Source organism: Rhinopithecus roxellana, chromosome 8 (assembly GCF_007565055.1).
Source record: "Rhinopithecus roxellana isolate Shanxi Qingling chromosome 8, ASM756505v1, whole genome shotgun sequence".
NCBI lineage: Eukaryota > Metazoa > Chordata > Mammalia > Primates > Cercopithecidae > Rhinopithecus > Rhinopithecus roxellana.
This window is the reverse complement of record NC_044556.1, coordinates 143548825-143570350: the sequence shown is the minus strand read 5'-3', so window position 1 is coordinate 143570350 and position 21526 is coordinate 143548825. Positions and strand designations below refer to the sequence as shown.

The 21526-nt window shown below is 34.5% G+C and overlaps 2 protein-coding genes across 2 annotated transcripts in view; one reads left to right on the top strand and one right to left on the bottom strand.

Moving 5' to 3' along the window:
* Positions 1-21526, bottom strand: part of CDC73 (cell division cycle 73) — a 142814-nt gene that overhangs the window by 58393 nt on the left and 62895 nt on the right. The window lies entirely within an intron of this gene.
* B3GALT2 (beta-1,3-galactosyltransferase 2) lies at positions 13121-20669 on the top strand. Its single transcript, XM_010375557.2, has 2 exons — positions 13121-13717; positions 18035-20669. The coding sequence occupies exon 2, from the start codon at positions 18159-18161 to the stop codon at positions 19425-19427; it is 1269 nt and encodes a 422-aa protein (XP_010373859.1). The 5' UTR covers positions 13121-13717; positions 18035-18158; the 3' UTR covers positions 19428-20669.

The window sequence follows — 21526 nt, the reverse complement described above, 5'->3', positions numbered from 1 at the left end:
GAGACGGAGTCTTGCTCTGTCGCCCAGGTTGGAGTGTAGTGGTGCAATCTCGGCTCACTGCAACCTTTGCCTCGCGGGCTCAAGCGATTCTTCTGTTTCAGCCTCTCACGTAGCTGGGACTACCGGTGCGTACCATCAATGTCCGGCTAATGTTTGTATTTTTAGTAGAAACAGGGTTTCACTATGCTGGCCAGGATGGTCTCAAACTCCTGACCTCAAGTGACCCACCTGCTTCTACGTCCCAAAGTGCTGGGATTACAGGCATGAGCCATTGCACCCAGCTTGAATTTCTAAACACATTGAATCAGTCTCTTTTTAAGGGATCAGGCCTCATTTTGTTGCACAGGTTGGTCTCAAACTCCTGGGTTCAAGCAATCCTCCTGCCTTGGCCTCCTAAAGCACTGGGATTGCAGCAGCAGAGAGCCACCATGTCCAGCTAGTCTTTTAAAAGAGTGTTTTGTTGTAGAAAAGGGAAACAGCAATTCTGGGGACAAATTACAATGAGGCTAAAAAACATAAAGGATTTTAAAAGCAAAACATTTCAACACAAAGAATAAGCACAGTTTTTTTTAAGACTTGTTATAACCTTGAGGTATATGTACACAATATGTTGCTAACATAAAAAACAGTTAACATACTTATAAAGCATAGTATTTCCCTCCCTTTAATTATACAGATAAAGGGCTGCAAAATTTAAAAATACATTTATTGTTCTTTCCCTAAGCCCAGAAACTCTCTCCAGAGAAGTAACTACTTAAATGGCTGAGACATGTTCTCTCTCATCGCTCAACCTCTAAACAAACTGATTAAGGTAGATGTTGTATCTATCGTACCATGAGAAAATTAAACTAAAACAAACAAAGAACCAAAAACCAGTTACTTGCCCCAGGTCACATGGTTACTAAGCAAAACAGATCTGGGCCTTTTTGAATCCAAAGCCTATGCTTCCTAACTACTAATACCTTGTAACCTCTGATTTGAAGACTTCCCTTCACAAAGTACCTTCTCTCTTTCCTCATTCACTCTCTTCCCATAATTCCAATGTTTCCCTGTTGTGACCTTTTAGCATTTTATGGATACCTTTATCGTGTCTTAGTCCATTTGTGCTACTATACCAAAATACCACAGACTGGGCAATTTGTAAATAGAAACGTATTTCTCAAAATTCTGAAGGCTAGAAAATCCAAGATCAAGGCGCCTGCAGGTTTTGTGTATGGTTAGCAGGTGTTGTGTCTCTCTGATTCCAAGATGATGTCTTCTTGTTGCATCCTCTGGAGGGGACAGACAGTGTCTTCACATGGTGGAAGGTGGAAGGGCAAAAAAGGATCTAAGAAAATTCCCTCCAGCCCTTTTACAGGGCATTAATTCATTTGTAGAGGCCATGCCCTCATGACTTAATCACTTTTCACTTCTTAATATCACCACAGTGGGATTAAGTTTCAACACACGAATTTTGGGAAGCATTCAGACCATAACACCTCATTATACTACATAATTTCCTAATTATTTGTCTGCTTCCCCCAATCAGACTGCAAGGTACTTTACTTCGCATCAGAAAATATTACTCCTCCAATCCTGATACAGCCAGCTGCATGGGAGGTGTTTAATCATTATACACTGACTAATTAAAACAAATTTATTTGCCTTAGAATCACTGATTCATGACCATTGAGCAAAAACTGTTTTATCTATTACATGAATATGGCACAAATAACTGTCACACAGAATTATTAGGAGAATTAAACAACATTCATTCATTCCACATACACTTTTTTTTTTTGAGACGGTATCTCGCTTTGTTGCCCAGGCTGGAGTGTAGTGGCACAATCTCAGCTCACTGCAACCTCCACCTCCCGGTTCAAGCGATTCTTGTGCCTCAGCCTCTCGAGTAGCTGGGATTGCAGGCGTGCACCACCAAACCTGGCTAATTTTTCTATTTTTAGTAGAGATGGGGTTTCACCATGTTGGCCAGGCTGGTCTTGAACTCCTGACCTCCAGTGATCCACCTGCCTCGGCCTCCCAAAGTGCTAGGACTACAGGCATAAGCCACCGCACCTGGCCTCTACATACACTTACTGAAAGCACATTAAGTGCCAAATAAGAAAACAGAAATGCAGAAAAATAAACAACAGCACTAGGTCTCTGCCCTCATGGTGCTTGCAATCTAATGAAGGAGACTGATGATAAATACATGAAATGAAAAAATTATTAATACAATTATATATGTATTTAGTTACTTGCAATATGCATATGTGTTTCTGTGTATTTTCAGCTCACTGCCCAAAATAAAGTGGGACTAGTAACTGTTAAACAATTTTCTTTCAACACTCTTTATGTAAGGATAAGTCATGACGTAGCAAACTGAATTCAGCAGCAAATTAAAAGTATTATGTACCATGACCTAACGGGGTTTATTCTTGGAATGCAAAGGTGGTTCAACATATGAAAAATCAATGTATTAATATTTAATAATACACCACATTAACAGATAAAGGGGAAAAACCCTCATGATCATGTCAAATGATGTAGGAAAAAAAGACAAAAATTAATACCCTTTCATTAAAAAATTTAAAAATTCAACTAGGAATGGAAGGAAATGTATTCCACATAATAAAGATAGATATGAAAAACCGACAGCTAACATCATACTCAACGGTAAAAGACAAAGCTTTGTCCCTAAGATCAGGAACAAGACAAGGATGCCCACTTTCATCACTTCTATCCAACACAGTATTGAAAATTCCAGCCAGAGCAATTAGGCAAGAAAAACAGAAGGCATTCAAATTGGAAAGGAAGAGGTAAAATTATGTTTGCAGATGACAAGATCTGTATGTTAAATAACCTAGAGATGACACCAAAAAAAAGTTATATTAATAATAAACAAGTTCTGCAAAGTTGCAGAATATAAAATCAACACACAAAAATTAGTTGTGTTTCTATGTAACAATAGACAGTCCAAAAAGTAAATTAAGAAAACAATTCCACTTACAATAGCATTAAAAAGAATGAAATACTTAGGAATAAACTTAACCAAGGAAACAAAAGACTTGTACACTGAAACTATAAAATATTGCTAAAAGAATTAAAGACACAAATAAAGGGAGAGAGATATTTGTGTTCACGGGCTAGAAGAATATTAAGGTATCTACACTATCAGAAGCACAACGCAATCCCTATCAAAACTCAACATTTTTGCAGAAATAGAAAAACTCATCCTAAAAGTCACATGAAATCTCACGGGAGCTCAAATACTTAGCCAAACTCATTGTGAAAAAGATCAAAGTTGGAGGACTCAAATTTCCAGATTTCAAAACTTACTGCAAAAGCAACATTAAACAAGAGGCATAAAGACAGACATACAGATTAATGGAACAGAACACCCAGAAATAACCTCACACATATATGGTCAACTAATTTTTGACAAGAGTGTCCAGACCATTCAATAAGGAAAGGACGGCCTCTTCAACAAATGGTGGTGGGGAAACTGGATAGCCACACACGAAAGGGCGAAGTTGGACCATTACTTTAAACCATGTACAAACTTAACTCAAAAAGGATTAAAAGACTAAACTTAAGAGTGAAAACTATAAAACTCTTAGAAGAAAACAGGAAAAACTTCATGAAATGGAATTTAGCACTGACGTCATGGATATGAACCAAAAGTATAGGCAACAGAAAAAGAAATAAACTGGATTCCATCAAAATTTAAAACTTTTGTGCAAAGGATATCAGCACAGTGAAAAGGCAACCTAAGGAAAGCAAATATTTGCCAGTCACGCATATAAGAAGTTAATATCCAGACTATAAAAGAACTACTACAACTCAACAACGACAAAACACAAACCAGCCAATTTAAATATGGGCAAAGACTTGAATAGGTATTTCTCCAGAGATACAGATGGCTAATAAGTGCATGAAAATATACCAGACATCGCTAATCATTAGGGAAAAGCAAATCAAATACCATAAGACATCACTTCAAATACATTTAAATGGTTATTATCAAAATCCAGTGACAAAATAAGAAAATAACAAGTATAAATGAGAATATGGAGAAATTGGAATTCTTACATATGACTGGCAAGAATATAAAATGGCACAGCTATTGTGAAAAGTGTATGATGGTACTCCAAAAAATTAAACATAGAATTAACATATGATCCAACAATTCTGCTTGAGTATATATATCCCAAAAAATTTGAAATCACGGACTTAAACAGATATTTTTACACTCAAGTTCATAGCAGCATTATTCACAATAGGCAAAAAGTAGGAACAACTCAAATGACAACACCAACACATGAACAGATAAATTATATATATACACAATGGGATGTCATTTAGCCTTAAAAAGGAATGGATTTCTAATACATGCTACAACATGAATGAACCTTGAAAACAATAGGTTAAATGAAACAGGATGGACAAAAAAAAAAAAAAAAAATTCTGTGTGGGTCTGTGAAGGTGTTTCTGGATGAGATTAACATTTGAATAGGCAGACTGAGTAAAGCAGATTCCCCTTCTTAATATGAGTGGGCCTCACCAAATTCAATGATGGTCTGAATATTACAAAAGGGCAGAGTTAGAAGAGAATGCACTCTCAGCTGGCTGACACAGATCCTGAGACTTCTTAGGCTCCATACCTGTGTGAGTCAATTCACTGTAACAATCTCTTTACATACACTAGATGTGTGCGTATGTGTGTTCAACCACCAGTAAAATAAATACTAATAACTAATATACTAAATCTATATATGTGTGTGTGTATATGTATATACACATATAAAGAGATTTATTTCACAAATTATAAACAGATATAGAAACAGATTCTATTGGCTCTGTTTCTCTGGAGAACCCAGACTAATACCGCAATTCAAACTGGAATCAAGAGAGAAAAGAGAGATACAGATCACAAAATCTTTAAACGGGATACTCTTGCATATTAGAAAAACTTTTTTCATTTACTTATCTACTGATTAAAAAATGACATCCATGTGAATGTGGTTGAAATGTTTTATCACAGAACTGCAATTAGCAAAAATCCAAAGCATGTGTACTGCTCTCCTTTAATATCAAAGTCTATAATGATCTCATATCTTAGGGCAGAGATGAACGATTCTGTCATATGTCTCTCTGAGGTTTAATAAAACCACTACGTTCATTTAAAACTGGCAGAATTATTTTTATAGTGGCAGAGAAATGTGGATAAGGTAGACAGTACACATAATCATTTGTGTAACATATGGATCCATGAACTAAAAGAATATACCAATGTAACTAGAAGTGTTAATCAGCGTGGAAAAAAATTGATTTGTAAGTCTTAAGATCTAGGTTCCAGCTTTGACTTGCTACAAAGTGAGGAACTTTGAGAAAATCACTGCCTCTCAGGGTCTTAGTTACTTCACCTATAAAGTGAGAAAAATAAATTTTTAGATGACCTCAAAGGTCCAATTCTGCTCTGAAATTTCATTTTTCTAATGTAAATAATACCTTTTCACTAGAAACAATGCCACCGTAGTACAACCTTGAATGTGCAATTAACTGATTTAAGTTTGAAGACATAATTCAAAATAGGTTTCTTCAAAGGTAGAAGAATGGTATACCACATAAATTTGCTCTTCTTTTGTTCCATGTAAATTAAAACATATTCTCCTGCCTAGTTCCTTCTATCACAGGGTATATGTTTGTAATCAGTTATTAGTTTAGTTGTTTTGGGAATAACAGAATTATAGTTACCGGCATACAGGTAGAAAGAGAAGTGACAATACTACAAGCTTTAAAAGAAAACATTTAATATGATTCAATAAACTGACTGAGGAAGCTACACTGAAACAAATCTGTATGTACACTTAACTACCTGAAACCTATCACTGGCCCACAACACACACACACACACACTCTACACACACACACACTACAAGTAAGGCAGTTAACTGAAATGTTCTGGAACATTATAAATTCTGGAGACAGTAATAAATTCTGTGAAAAGTTAGAAAATGGTGTATAAAACTCAAAGGTGAGAGAAAATTAAGTGAAAAATAAATACACAATATGTTCATTAGCAAATAATTAAGGATAAATGGAGGATATAAACAGAAATACTACATTTTTCTTTTTTGGCTCACTAAAACTCAGCAATTCTATTTTCTATGTGACCACATCTTATTTAAAATGGTTGAAAATACAGGAAATGCATGAGGAAGTAAAAGAATAACAATGTAAGTTCAACTGGAAACACAAAAGTATCAAAACACAGTGAAAATGAGTGAAACTATATGAATTTCCTAAGGGTTTATATATGAAAGACAAAATTTAAATAACACTTATTTATAATTATTTTGCTATCTTTATAATGATCTATGTATCCATCAAGGCTATCAATTTCTTCAAAGAAAGGAACCTAATGACACATCTCACATCTCCCCATAGCTTGCATATAAAAAATGCCTAATGTATTTGCCAAAGGTTAGCAAAACCCTTACACAGCCTAAGAAGTTGGGGGCAGGGCATAGAATTAAACTCTAAAAGTCAAACATTATCTCCTGGTCTGTAATCCTATAACCTTTGCATGTCTCTTGTCTGCTTTGCTGTAGGGGTTTGGTTGGGGTGATGGGAGAAATTTTAAAATTTAGGAAAAACGCAAATCTTCTTGGAAGGCCAGAAGGTTTTGCAAAAGCCTCTAGATAGGACTACGGCTGAAAGCAGCCTAATCCTCTTACCTTGAGTTAGTAACTTAGAGTAGGTACAAAGGAATTTAAGGGAGTTTATCTAGAGAGCTTGTTTACACATGTGGTCCTAAGACTGGTCTTTGATCATTCATAGGACTGCTCTCCCTAGGAGAGGGCGACCAGATTAATTACCCACAGGTTTGTTGACTCAATGTCTTTGTCATTAAATCTGTGCTGAATAAATGCTGGCAAGGCCAGCTAATTGGCACACGGCTGCCACAACTCTTTCTGTGAGTGGCCCCCTGCTCTTTCACTGAATATCAGTGTCTGAGTATGTTATTCATCCATCGTGCAGCCTCGTTCTGTGGGTCAGACTCCGGCACTTTGCAAAGTTCCTTTACGCTGATGTCACTATTTCTAATCAGGCCATAACCAATTATACTGAAGGTGGCTACATGAATCAAGTATGTTCAATGTTCCCTTCTTTCTTCAAAAAAATCCTTTAGGAAAAAATTATATTTACTTACTTCCAACACTTGCTTTCTTGTTTTGTCTTTTATGAGACACAATCTCACTCTGTCACCCAGGCTGGAGTGCAGTGGTGCGATCTTGGCTTACTGCAATTTCTGCCTCCCAAGTCCAAGTGATTCTCGTGCCTCAGCCTCCCAGGTAGCTGGGATTACAGGCATGTACCACCATGTCTGGCTAATTTTTGTATTTTTAGTAGAGATGGGGTTTTGCCACGTCAGCCAGACTGGTCTTGAACTCCCAACCTCAGGTGATCCGCCCACCTCGGCCTCCCAAAGTGCTGGAATTACAGGCATGAGCTACCATGCTTGGCTCCCAACACTTGCTTTCTATTCGTATCTACTACAGCCATTAAAACAAATATTTTCTGATACTAATAATTTATATTTGGGTAACTGCTTCTTTGCAAAGTTTTAGTAGAATTTTAAGTTTCAATATTTTACATACACTTGAATTTACAAGTTGTTTGTTATACTTTAAATAAATTAAATGTTAATAATTTTAAATACCAAGAATATGCTGGGTTTGCAGAGAGTGGAGAGTAAGCTGCCTGAAATAATTTATTCAAAGATGCTGACCCAGTGGATGTCACAGTTCTATCAAATTCAACACATCCCCTTTACATTTAATTTACATGGAACAAGTATTTATGTAAGAAATACTTTACAATGACCCCTCTAACTACCTGAAATGAAATGCACAGGTAATATAACCAATCTACATATCTATTTTAAAAATTAATACACTAATACAAATAAAATTTTTAAAAACATTTACAATAGAGGCCAGGTTCGGTGGCTCAGGCCTATAATCACAGCACTTTGGGAGGCCGAGGTGGGCAGATCACTTGAGGTCATGAGTTTGAGACCAGCCTGCAACATGACAAAACCATGCCTCTACTAAAAATACAAAAATTAGCCAGGTGTGGTGGCACAAGCCTGTAATCTCAGCTACTCAGGTGGCTGATGCAGGAGAATCACTTGCATCCCCGAGGTGGAAGTTGCAGTGAGCTGAGATCATGCCACTGCACTCCAGCCTAGTCAACAGAGCGAGACAGTCTCAAAAAAAAAAAAAAAAAGAGAGAGAGAGACAGAGAGAGAGACAGAGAGAGATTTATGATAAAAATATGCATTTCAGTATGCAAGTATCAGACATGATTTTAGCAGAAGACATACTAACCAGACGCTAATACCTATACATAAAGTCATAGTGAATGTAACAATTACAAATGCTCATAGACTGGTATACTGGTGACTCAATGCCATAAACATAATTTGATTTTTTGAAATGGTGAACCATTGGCCAAGTTTAGAACAAAGCAAAGTACAAGCTTCCCTCATTGTATACTGTAGTTACATTTCTAGATAATTCAGTGCATGTTAAAACTGAACAAAATATACTTTATGTTCCAACAATGTTTCAAATTTACTTAATTATAAAAAAGTGTTTCACCTACACAGATATCCAATGAAACACTCAGAAGTCCTGCAGAATGTAGAGCTAGTCTTTGTTGTTTACAGACTGTCCCACACACTACTGGACTACTACCTTCCCTGGCCCTAAAATGCCCTTAAAAATCATTCTGTTAACTAGAAACATCCTCACAAACTTCTAGAACACCTCCTAGAAAGCAATACTACCCCTACCACTGCCCCCTTGAGAACCACAGCTCTGAGAGTATGATTCCTGACTGAAATAGCTGTGCCTCAGAAAAACCAAGGAATACACAAGCATAATAAAGTATTTGCCAAATCCCTGCTGATTGTAAATGTTCATTGTTAATAGTTTGCATGAATTAAAACAGATAAGGTGTCTATAATTAGTTCTGAAAGAGACACTTAAATTTAGCTTTGTTTTCAAGTCAAAAGAAATTCTTAAACAACACACGTATCTGCTGCACAAGAAAACTGAAGGAGAAAAATAAGGCAGGCAAACACTGACACTTGTGGTCATTCTGAGATTGCTTATTTGTAATCAGGCTAATTCTTGCTTTGTGAGTTCAAGGAAAGTAAAGCTGGTTCATAAATCATCCACTGACTTTAGAAGAAAATTACAAGCTTTTAATAAACATTTTACTTCTCTTCAAAAAGAGGAAACTACCTCCACTAATATTAAATAACCAAAAAACAAGGCATTTGTCCAAATCCTTTATGTAATGAAAAAGACTGCATCTGATTATAAATGAAAACAGTCAAGAGAAATAAACTAGAAGCAAACATTACACAAAATTGTCTAGTCATCTCAATAAAACTAAAATTGGTCTCTCAATAATTGTGTCAAGTGACAGTTTTCAGAGTGGTATGGTGGAAATTATACAAGATCTAAAACATTAAGATTTTTGTCCAGCATGGAAAAAAATAGCTGGTACTTCTGGTAAGCCCTAGCTGAAATTAATTACTTGAATTCAGGGACCAACCACTCATAATAAAGCACAAACAGGAATGGAGACCAATATAGGAAGACCAGATTCATGTCTCCCTTCTAATGTTACTCAAGGATATTTGCTCATTCCCATTAAATGAAAATCATCCATCCTGGTTGAAGGACCCTTCCCCTACCCTTTCTCTTTTAATCTTTTTACCAAGGACATATCGTTGAATGTATATACATAGATAAATAGATGATATAACTCCATGAGTTACTATTTAGTAGCCACTTGAACAGCAGATTTACATCTGATTCAACATGTAATAATCATTCAAAACCATTAACTACCTGAATACAAAAATAATTATTTCTACACCCAGTAAAAACTGAGACTTAGAAGGCATTACAATTCCTGTCTTTAAATTTTGACTCCTTGAAGTCTATACTAGACATGCCCAGGAAAATGCTAAAACCAGTCTGGACAGCTTTGGCCATAATGCACATAGTAATGGCCACCTATTTTTCCATCACGGATGTGTTGTAAGACTAAAAATAGGCTTATGCAAATGACAATTACAAGTTTATAACTATAAAACTTAACAGAATAGCTGCCAGCTTGCTGAGTCTGACAAAGAAACCTTGTCACATTTACTGAGTTAGTTTAACCATAGAATTCAGATGTTAAAAGAAACTAGACTAAAGGAAGAACTTCTACAAGCTCTCCTGTCGTAAGATTTTTACAGCTTCTCTTGACTGGAAACATGCAGGTTGCTAGAAAAAGTTACTAAAGGAACTTTATCTCACATCTACCCTGTTTTCCTGAACTTTTACATAAAGTTCTTAACTAACTTAAACTTTTAACAAACAGGTTGGCCGGCCACTGTGGCTCATGTCTGTAATCCTAGCACTTTGGGAGGCCAAGGCAGGCGGATCACCTGAGGTCAGGAGTTTCAGACCGGCCTGGGCAACATAGGTAAAACCTCGCCTCTACTAAAAATACAAAAATTAGCTGGGTATGGCGGCACATGCCTGTAATTCCAGGTACTCGGGAGGCTGAGGCACGAGAATCTCTTGAACCTGGGAGGCAAAGGTTGCAGTGAAACAAGATCATGCCACTGTACCCCAGCCTGGGCAATAGAGCAAACCTCCGGGGGGAAAAAAAAGGCGGGGGGGGGGGGGGAGGGAGAGAGGGAGGGAAGGGGTTGCAGGTGTACTTTAAAGTATGAAGTAAATTCCAGTTAAGTACACAGGCACCTTTTGTTAGTAGTATTTGGAAGTTTCTTCCTGTTTAAATACTTGCTCCGTAACAAGCAAAGTTCAGTGGCGGGGGGAAACTCACTGGAAATTCAGGGACTCAACCCAATACTGGAGGGACCCACTAATGAGTAGGTTACCCATAAAACTCTCTTAATAATCAAAATCTATAATAATCCAGGAAGACATAAAAAATATCCAATCAAAAAAACTGGCAAAAAATAATTATTATTTAGTCCTTCCCTGGAGAAAGGGGTAGGGAATGTCTCTAAATCAATTTTGTATCCCCTATACATAATAAGCTATGCCTAAATGCACATGTTGGTACACAGTAGTTAATCAAAACGTACCTGTTGAAAAAGTGAAAATATAAACATTCATTTATTATTCTGTTAATGATTCCTGGGTATGCTGTGCCAGTGTTCGAGAGAGAGAAAAAAAACTCCCACAATTTCTCTAACAGTGCCGCGTAGTACAAAGTTTAAGAACAGAGAATGATAATAGTACTAGATAAATTAAAAAAAAAAAAAAAAAAAACACAGAGGATAAGAATTTAGATAATCATGCTTCAATTCCCAGCTTGGCCTCTATTCTTACCAGTATTTATCTGACATTTGGACTAATTATTTTACAATTCCAGACACTGGTTCCTCATCTTTTAAGTGGGTATTACAATAATAAAACTATTAGAAAAGAGCCGTTTGCATAACAGCTCAAGTAAGCTTAGCACACAATCTAATTTTGAGTAAACACTTCATAAAACGGTCATTGTGGCTAGCTTCATAGTCAAATCCTATGTAAGGAATCATTGATAAATACTGATCTACAAAAATGCATCTGTACTTCTGGAAAATAAGTGATTTTAAGTAAGTTCTTAAACATTACTCTGTTAACTAGTCAACTAATTTTAAAAACAAAAAGGTAGTGAGTGAGAACTGTAGTATGAGTGGATATAGACTACAAGAAAGTTGGGTTTTAGTCCTCTCCTTCAAACTAGGAAAAGTCAAAGATCAGTCTAGGCTTTAGGTTTCCCATTTATAAAATTCTTTTTATTTTTTCCTTTAATGATTCTTCTAACATTTCTAATACAGTGAGGTTCTTAAAACTACAAAGCACATTTCATCAGCAAAGCTCAAAAATATGTGCACAAAAATTTTTTGAGTATCAAAGAAAATATAAATTCATATTCATTTGAAATAGCAGATATTAATGGGGGAGACAGATGAGATGAAGAATATGTATATAACTGTTAACCTTTAGCTTAAGCTCCAAAACTATAACTTTCTAGGATTGAATTACTGTCCCTAGAGTCTCAGAGGAAAAACTGATAATAAAGGCTATTTACAAAAAAAAAAAAAAAAAAAAAAAAAAAAAAAAAAAGTAAAAAAACCTTCCCTACTGCTCTACAGTAAGAAAAGCAGCAAGGTGCCAGCCCCAGAAACTAACCATATAAGAAAAATCTCAGTGAGTATGTAGCGCTAATAAAATCTGCTTCATGGCAAGTTATTAAATCTTCCTGAAACATCAGAGTAAGTAAACATAATCAGTAAAATCTCATTACCCCCCAGATCCTATACAAGTGTCCTATATCTATCGTATCATTTTACTGAATTCTACGATACATGTAATTTTAAAGGAAAGGAAAAATAAATAAAAAGTAAATGCCAACATTAAAAAGTGATTTAAAATAAAGTTTTCTGCTATCAAGAACACCAAAAGCCACATAAGAGCAAAAAAGAAGTGGGCTGTATCACATCATGACAGCTTATTTATATAAACCCCAGAAAACTGGGGGGTGGGGAAAGGGGGGAGGAGATCTAAGTTACAAAGATATATGGCTTCAATAGAAACCATAGGTCTTAACTAGACATTAGTAAAATCAAGAGCAGTTTGAAAGCAGGAAAAAAAATTCAAGAAGAGAATGCACTGAAGGGGTTAAATTACACCAACTTACACACAAAAGCTTATACTGCCTACACCCTATTTTATAGCATGTAAGAAACATGAAAACTAACCTCTCACAGAGAAAACATTTAGAAAGCCTGTACTTAAGAATAAAGTTAAAGGAAATAAGCTGGAAAAAATAAAATCATAACCATTCATTTTATAATCATCACATTTTCAAATTATTCACTCATCACTACACTTGCATTGAACATATATAATTTATCACATAAAAGCAAAATCTCTAAGCTTCTCCCTACCTTAGGTTTTTAGTCAAAATGAATGCAAACAATCACGTGGGATTCAGCCAAGCAGTGACGTTAAATTCTGCTCTGTCAGAGAGAGCATCTGTCAAGCCCACATTTAAACTGCTGCCTGCCTGTGCAGCAGCTGAGGAACCGTGGATTTCATATTATAGACTAAAACCCCATTAAAACTGCTCGAAATCCTTTCTGCAGCTGCCAGGCAACAACGAAAGAAGAGAGGTAAATCCTATGCTTTTCCAATACAACTGAAGCACTACATTTTAGCTCTGGCTGCTTTACATTGCAGTTCAGTGTTATTACTAGAAATATGGATACTGAGGCGAGAACACAGCACTGCATTGTCCAGCCAGGAAAATAGCAGATGTAAAAAGCTTCAATGCATCAACTGTCGGGAAGAGTCAACAGTGCTACAAGCAGAACGGACAACTACAGCTCTTTTGTTTAACGAAAGAGAGAGAAAATGAAAGAAAGGGAAAATTTCAGAAGACTAGGACCCATATGAACAAGGAGGGTAACTCGAAGACAAGCAGACAGATGGACACTTTGGATACTGTGAAAAGCAATCGCAGGAGGCAGACTGTTGGGGGATGTGCGCATGTTCGATAGCATCTTTTTTGCTGAAGTGATGGCGTGCCAAAAGTATTTTCAGTGGGCATAATCCTCTTCACATAAATGGCCTGACCAAGGAAGGTATGTCAATATCTTATGTATGATAGTCATTTAAATGTATTACCTTTTTATAGCCCTGGAGGCACTAATACCTGATAAGCAAGTTCATACAGTTCACTGCCCTTGAAACTATGAAAGGGTTTCTTAATATCTGATTTTAAAATTTGTCATTGTTTAGAAGACAAGCTGTCACTGCTTTATGCAGCTAAATATGTAGCTTGGAGTAATTCTGGGTTATAGACATCAGAGGGAAAAGGCAAATAAAAAGAAGATGTGTTTAAAGGATTCCTTAAGAAATTAAACTTAAAAAAAAAATCTGTACTCATTTACAAAAAACACAGCAATATTCTATTAAATTGGGTCATACTGAATCCTTATCTAGTGAATTAAATGCTCTCTTAAAAATGGCTATCAAAAGAGACAATGCAGTGAAATTACATTAAATAGTAGCAAGGAAAACCTTAAGAGTTTTTTCTTCAGAGTCCTTTTAAAACAAAACCTTAATACATAACAGTTTTTAGTAACAAAATCTTCCCTCCAACATCTCCCTAAATGAAGATAATGAACCCAACCAAAGAAACTATCAACAAATTTTAAGTATTACCAAGCTACAAGAAGATACTAAAAGGAAAGCATTAACACAAGATCACATAAGGTAGTGTGAGTTTATGCATAACCCCACAATAGAGCCTCGTGTTATTATAGTGTCCATGAATAGAACTTTAAACAAAGGGACATCAATAGTTGATTTAAAAATTAACTATTTTAAATAGCTTATATTTTTATGTAAAAGACTGATTCCAAATGATCAAATTTAACATTGTCTCTGATTATCATTTTAAAAGTAAAATTCAAAAACATAATATGAAAATACTTTGATACAAAAATATCCACAAATGGCAATACAAGGTCAAAAAATTACACATAAATGTAGCTACTATGCTTCCAGGCTATATTAATATGCAGTAATGAACTACTACCACTATATGTGTGTGCAGGGCACAGATAAATCAAATAAACTATTTTAGCAACAATCATAGAATAGCAACTCAGGGCTCAAGAATGCAAAGATATTTCTAAAATTTTACAAATCTATCAAAGATCCTGATTTTTCCTCAATTTCAAACCACAACTCAGTAATTATCTAATACTCACAAAAGGCAAACATTTTAAAAATATGTAAGTTCTGCATTCCAAAGTGACGATTAAACAAGTTTACCAGACTCTATTACATCTCAACATCACTCTCAATCATGAATTTTTATTCTAATAAAGACTAATAAAAAATAGTACTAAAAAATATGGTTGTAAAAATTTCAAGTCCCTCTTGCTACCTTTATCTCTCAATATTAAAGTCACCAATTAAGCAGTTTTATAAGCTATACATCTCAAAATGAAAGTGTAAGTTTTTCTATTAAACCATCACCAATAGACTAAAGATATCAACACTTTTAAAAGTCAAATGATAAAAACTGTGTGTGTACTGAACAACGTTTTACAGTAACATTCTCCCCACGAACTTCATCCACAAGTTATAAATACAAATTAATAGCGCAAAGATATCAAAAAAGAAGAGAAAAACCAAAGCTATTTATTTTCTAAAAATGTAAAAGTGCAAAACTATTTTGCATACTATTGAACTTTCTTGTGTTGCTCTCTCTTTTTAAGAATTAAAATATAACAGGCAATAACTGGAGAATAATTTTATCACTTAATAAAAAAGAGGCATGGTTATTTTAATTTTATATTCTTTTTTAACAAAAAAATTTGTAAGACCTGAGAAACTTTTAATAAGGAATTTTTTAAAGGCTAGACACATGCACTTCATTTATCAATGGGAGATTTATAGTTACATATGGATTTAACATCTCAATAGCTTAATATCTAAAACATACAAATACCATGAAGTCTAAATTAAGATGCAGCTCTATTACACACTGTTACAAAATCATATTAGGACCAAAACTATGTATTTATGCTAGATTACAATATGCAATAATTTACTGCTTTCTGTAATACTAAAATACTTTGGAGACATGACTTTGGGTATATTGTTCTTATAAAAGCAACAAATTATGATTATTTTCCATCATTCATTTACTCAGTCCTTAAACTCAAACATCCATTCAAACATCTGACCTTATTGTTTACTCCTTCGTACACCATCAAATTTACACTTTAAAAAAAAATCTAAATGACTGGACTTCAATCAGATTCCAAGCGTTATTATATCAGTAGAAAACAGATATACTTAATTTATCTTTGTAACACTTAGAATAGATCAAATAAATTTTGAAAGCAACTTTTGTTTCTTTTAAATTTACATACACAACCTTTATATCTACTGGTGTCTTTATGAAGTGAAGGGGAGAGTCATTACCATTTACCAAATATGTTATTTGGAAATAAAAGCTTAAAAATAGTTTCCTAGTCTAAAAAGAATGGCCAGCTACTTACAAGTACAAGAAGGAAAACACAGAGTTTCTAAATCAGAATGCTCAGCTGTATTATTTTCAGCTTAACTCATAGCAGAACTATGTTTTGTTGGTACAGTGAATAGCCTTGGTTTTCATTATAGTAATGTTGAGTTTAAATTCATGTAAATAAATTCCAACAAATAGCACACTAGATGATTTGCTTTTAAAATTCCAAACTTAAAAACATTGTTCACATCTTTCAAAATGCTTAATTTTCTTACATTTTAGAAATATTATAACTTCTAAAAGTACTCTGTAAGCTCAGAAACTAGAAATTTCAAACGCTGGTGCCTATACAGTTGGACCTTAGATATCTGTTCAAATTCCCACCTACTTGCTCCTCCTAGTGGCTGCTACTATAATAGTACTTTCATTCATTTATGTCTAACACTTTCAATTAGTATTTTCAAAGTACTTAACGTTATGTATGTGAATTTTACTTTATAACTATTCAATTATATGGAGATTTCCATGTAAATTCTATTTCCTAGAAGTAATTAAATTTATGCCAAGGTTAAATAAATTTAATGTTAACCATGACTCTCAATATCACAGGCTAAATACATACATTTATGTACACACTGTAATTTCAAATAAATGCTCCTATATTAAAATTTTTTAATTAATTTCTTTTGCTTAAAGAAGTAATTTTCATAATCAAAAGTTGGAAAAATTAAAATTACATATTCATCACTCTTTCTTGCCAAAAAGTTTTTTCCTGTTTTAATGGAATTCAAACCATAGCTCTTCGCCCACCTCTACTCCCTCGACATATTGGTCCCAAAAAACTGAAAACAACAACAAAAACACTAACAACAAACGTGAACAAATCTGTGCTATGCACTGAAAACCTTGTTGCAAGATAACATAACCAGTTTTTAACATACGGCATCATGAACCTCACATATTGCCATCTCATACCTTTTTAAAATACAGGGCTCTTACTGTGCTAATGACAAGTTCTAAAAGTTTAACAAATTGTCTGCATGTAAATTTAGAATAAAGCACAACTCAAGGATATTTAAAACTATACTGTGAAATTCAGAATTTTAAACAGTTGGTTTCAAAGTAACTCTTTTAATTCTAACATGGAGACTTAACCAAGATGTGTAACAGTGTTCTGCCAAAGCCATAGATAATCAAAGAGAACACGCTATATTTTAAAATTAATCTTAAGTCTAAGAACAATTATATCATGAATACTTCATATTTATTACAATGAAAAGTTAAAATTTTTGGAAATGTTAATCATTTATTACTGTCTAAAAATCCTACACTGAAGTTACTGGACACTGAAAATTAATTTTGACAGGTGCATCTTCTCATTGACTCTTTCAACACAGTAGGGGCCAATGGAAACATGCCAAGCAGTGTACTGTGACTAACAGAACTCTGCCATAATCAACCTTGCACCGTCTGTCCCACAACTGATACATGACCATTTTACAAAAAAGGCCTCTGACTGTGCACCATACCACCAATAGTATGTCAAATCAATTTTAATTAATGCCAATAAATTTTCCATCTGCTCTTAAGGCCTTTTTACACAATCTTTCTCAGAAATCTAGTAACATTTTTCTTGAATACATGTAACTTTTAAATCTAAATGACCAGTGTACCAAGACAATGAAATGAATCCATCGCCTCATCTCTTTAAAATGCTCACTGTGCTAAAAAGGCATATTTTTAAATAAATTAATCTTGTTCTCAGTGATGTTATGTTGCCAAGGGGAAATAAATTATAAGCTTCATTCCTGGATTATATTTTCACAGCTTAAGACATTCCTATTTGCCCTGATCATTTTAGTATTCAAAGTCCCTTTCAGGCAGTTCTGTAAACTTTTGTGCTTCATTTTTGTAGAATGACTACAAGAGAGACAATGTGACTGAATTAGAAAATGATTGCCAAAGAATAGTATTGATTAAGGAGAAGAAAACATTTTTGGTCACCAATCTCTCATATACCACTACGGGACATTTACAACATGCTTCAGTGGAGGAGAAGACACTGCTGCTTTGCAAAGATGACCTGGAATGCCAAGAGGTCTCTGTTCCGCACTCATCTCATTGGAGTACTTTCTCTAGTGTTTCTTTTTGCTATGTTTTTGTTTTTCAATCATCATGACTGGCTGCCAGGCAGAGCTGGATTCAAAGAAAACCCTGTGACATACACTTTTCGAGGATTTCGGTCAACAAAAAGTGAGACAAACCACAGCTCCCTTCGGAACATTTGGAAAGAAACGGTCCCTCAAACTCTGAGGCCTCAAACAGCAACTAACTCTAATAACACAGACCTGTCACCACAAGGAGTCACAGGCCTGGAGAATACACTTAGTGCCAATGGAAGTATTTACAATGAAAAAGGTACTGGACATCCAAATTCTTACCATTTCAAATATATTATTAATGAGCCTGAAAAATGCCAAGAGAAAAGTCCTTTTTTAATACTACTAATAGCTGCAGAGCCTGGACAAATAGAAGCTAGAAGAGCTATTCGCCAAACTTGGGGCAATGAAAGTCTAGCACCTGGTATTCAAATCACACGAATATTTTTGTTGGGCTTAAGTATTAAGCTAAATGGCTACCTTCAACGTGCAATACTGGAAGAAAGCAGACAATATCATGATATAATTCAACAGGAATACTTAGATACGTACTATAATTTGACCATTAAAACACTAATGGGCATGAATTGGGTTGCAACATACTGTCCACATATTCCATATGTTATGAAAACTGACAGTGACATGTTTGTCAACACTGAGTATTTACTCAATAAGTTACTGAAGCCAGATCTGCCTCCTAGACGTAACTATTTCACTGGTTACCTAATGCGAGGATATGCACCCAATCGAAACAAAGATAGTAAGTGGTACATGCCACCAGACCTCTACCCAAGTGAGCGTTATCCTGTCTTCTGTTCTGGAACTGGTTATGTTTTCTCTGGAGATCTGGCAGAAAAGATTTTTAAAGTTTCTTTAGGTATCCGCCGTTTGCACTTGGAAGATGTGTATGTAGGGATCTGTCTTGCCAAGTTGAGAATTGATCCTGTGCCCCCTCCCAATGAGTTTGTGTTCAATCACTGGCGAGTCTCTTATTCAAGCTGTAAATACAGCCACCTAATTACCTCTCATCAGTTCCAGCCTAGTGAACTGATAAAATACTGGAACCATTTACAACAAAATAAGCACAATGCCTGTGCCAACGCAGCAAAAGAAAAGGCAGGCAGGTATCGCCACCGTAAACTACATTAGAAAAGACAATTTTTTTTCCAATGTGCAATTTGTAAATATTGCTAAAAGCATGTATAGTTAGAACTGATTACATCCATAGGACAAGTTTTAGTTAAAACTCATCACATAAAGAAATTCAAAAAGTATTTTTTTAATTTCTGAAGAAGTTAAGTCTTAAAACTATAACATTATATAACGAAAAAGGTGTCCCAAAAGACCTATTTAAAAAACTGTATAAGGGGATTCTGTGTATTAACATGCAATAATAAGCATGCATAAATCAACGGTTCAAGTCCTCTGTTAGGGGCCAATAAAATGTATCTGCATACATTTTCCACATAAATTTTAATTTAAAAAATGACAGTCAAAAGATCCTTCATTTTAGATATAGCTTTTCATTTTAATATATAATTAAATGTAAATAAAACATCACTATCAATTTTAAGGAAACTTTGTAATTGTGCAAAGGATAAATTTTTTGACCTGACTATTTTAGGGTTCTAAATGCAATAAGATTTAGTTGAGTTATTCCACAAACACATTATAAAGTTCAGATGTTTCATCAACGCAGTTCTCATGAAAGTATTTACTTTTTAAAAATAACTGAGATATTCTTTTAAATTTCTTTCATTAATACTCACCTATATCGGGGAAAATTATTTTGACATGACGTGATAAAATGTGAAAAACTAATGTGTCTCAGGCTCAAGTTTTTAGTTATTAAATGTTTCAAAACAGACAAGTTTTGTTTCCTCATTGGTGTTAAGAACCAAACTGCTATTTCAATGAGTTACTCAATTAGACTAATTACTGCACTTTTAAACAGCACCACCATTTAATTTCATGTATATCTGACTTCGAATATATCTGTAAAGATAATCGAAGCAAAAGTAATTACTTAAAGGCACAAATAGGATGTACTGTTGAAAAAAGATAAAGAGTACGGTGCAGTTTCATTCAATACATTTTTAAGATGCATGTCTGCCAAAATGCAACATACGGGAAGTTTATTTCCTGACAGCAGGTTTACACATGCCAATACTTAACCATTTTATGGCACCTATTTCTTTCTTGGAGTGCCAAGTTTACAAATCTGCAGTTTTTAATTTGGTAGATGACAAATATTCTGAATCACCAATTAAAAACCTTTTGGGGAGGGATGGGGAAAACTATAAATGTTTGACAAACATAATTCTAGGATGAACAATGTATACAATGCACTTTTATCAACTTTTTAAAAATAAAGGAAAACAAAAAACTTTACTGAGTGTTATGATACAAGTATTTTCACAGTAATTTTGTTTGACTCCATCATGAATTTTAAAATCAAGAAAATACCAACCTACTAACCAAAATAGTGTTTTTATTCCATACAGGTATGTAAATTTGTCTATTTTTAGTCAGAATGTTTCTTAATTCTAATAAGAATCATTTTTACCTCTGATTCTATTATTAAGGGATAAATCACCAGAAGAGAATTGTAACATTTGTGAAACTTGAAAACACTAAAACTGTTTAAGTACTTATCTCCATTTCAAATCAGTAGACTAAGTGTTCTAGTCTAAGTGAAGTGATTCTGAAAGCTATCTATGTAACACACCCCAGTTCTTGGATCAAGTCTGTTTTTCACTTAATTTATCCTATACGACTACAGAAACACCAGAATTACTTAATAAAAGTCACAAATAAGAAGATAATACCAAATCAGATCAGTATGTTTGACAGAAGACAAAAGGAATCCTTCCCTCAGTATAGAATAATGTTCTCTGATTTATGCTTCAAAAGTTTAAAAAAAAAAAAAAAGTGTGTGTGTGCGCAAAGGTGTGTACATAGAAAGAGAACTCAAGCACTATTTGTTCAAATTATGACTATAGTGCAAGATCTTTAAAAGATAGTAATTTCCATCTGGAAAAAGTTTTTTTTAAAATGACTCATGAAAAACAGATAACAGACACCTAAATTCTTCCTATCTCAAGTTTCAATTTTAAACCTATAAAATTTATAAAATCTATGTAAATTTCTATATTCCTAACACTATCTTGAAAAACGACACTAATCTGATATCAGACACTGTGAGTCCTCAAAGGGGATTGGACCAAATAGTATAAAGTGTCTTTATT

What these genes read in the sequence shown, in the direction of transcription:
- B3GALT2 (XM_010375557.2), top strand. Translation starts at nt 18,159, where the DNA reads ATGCTTCAGTGGAGGAGAAGACACTGCTGCTTTGCAAAGATGACCTGG.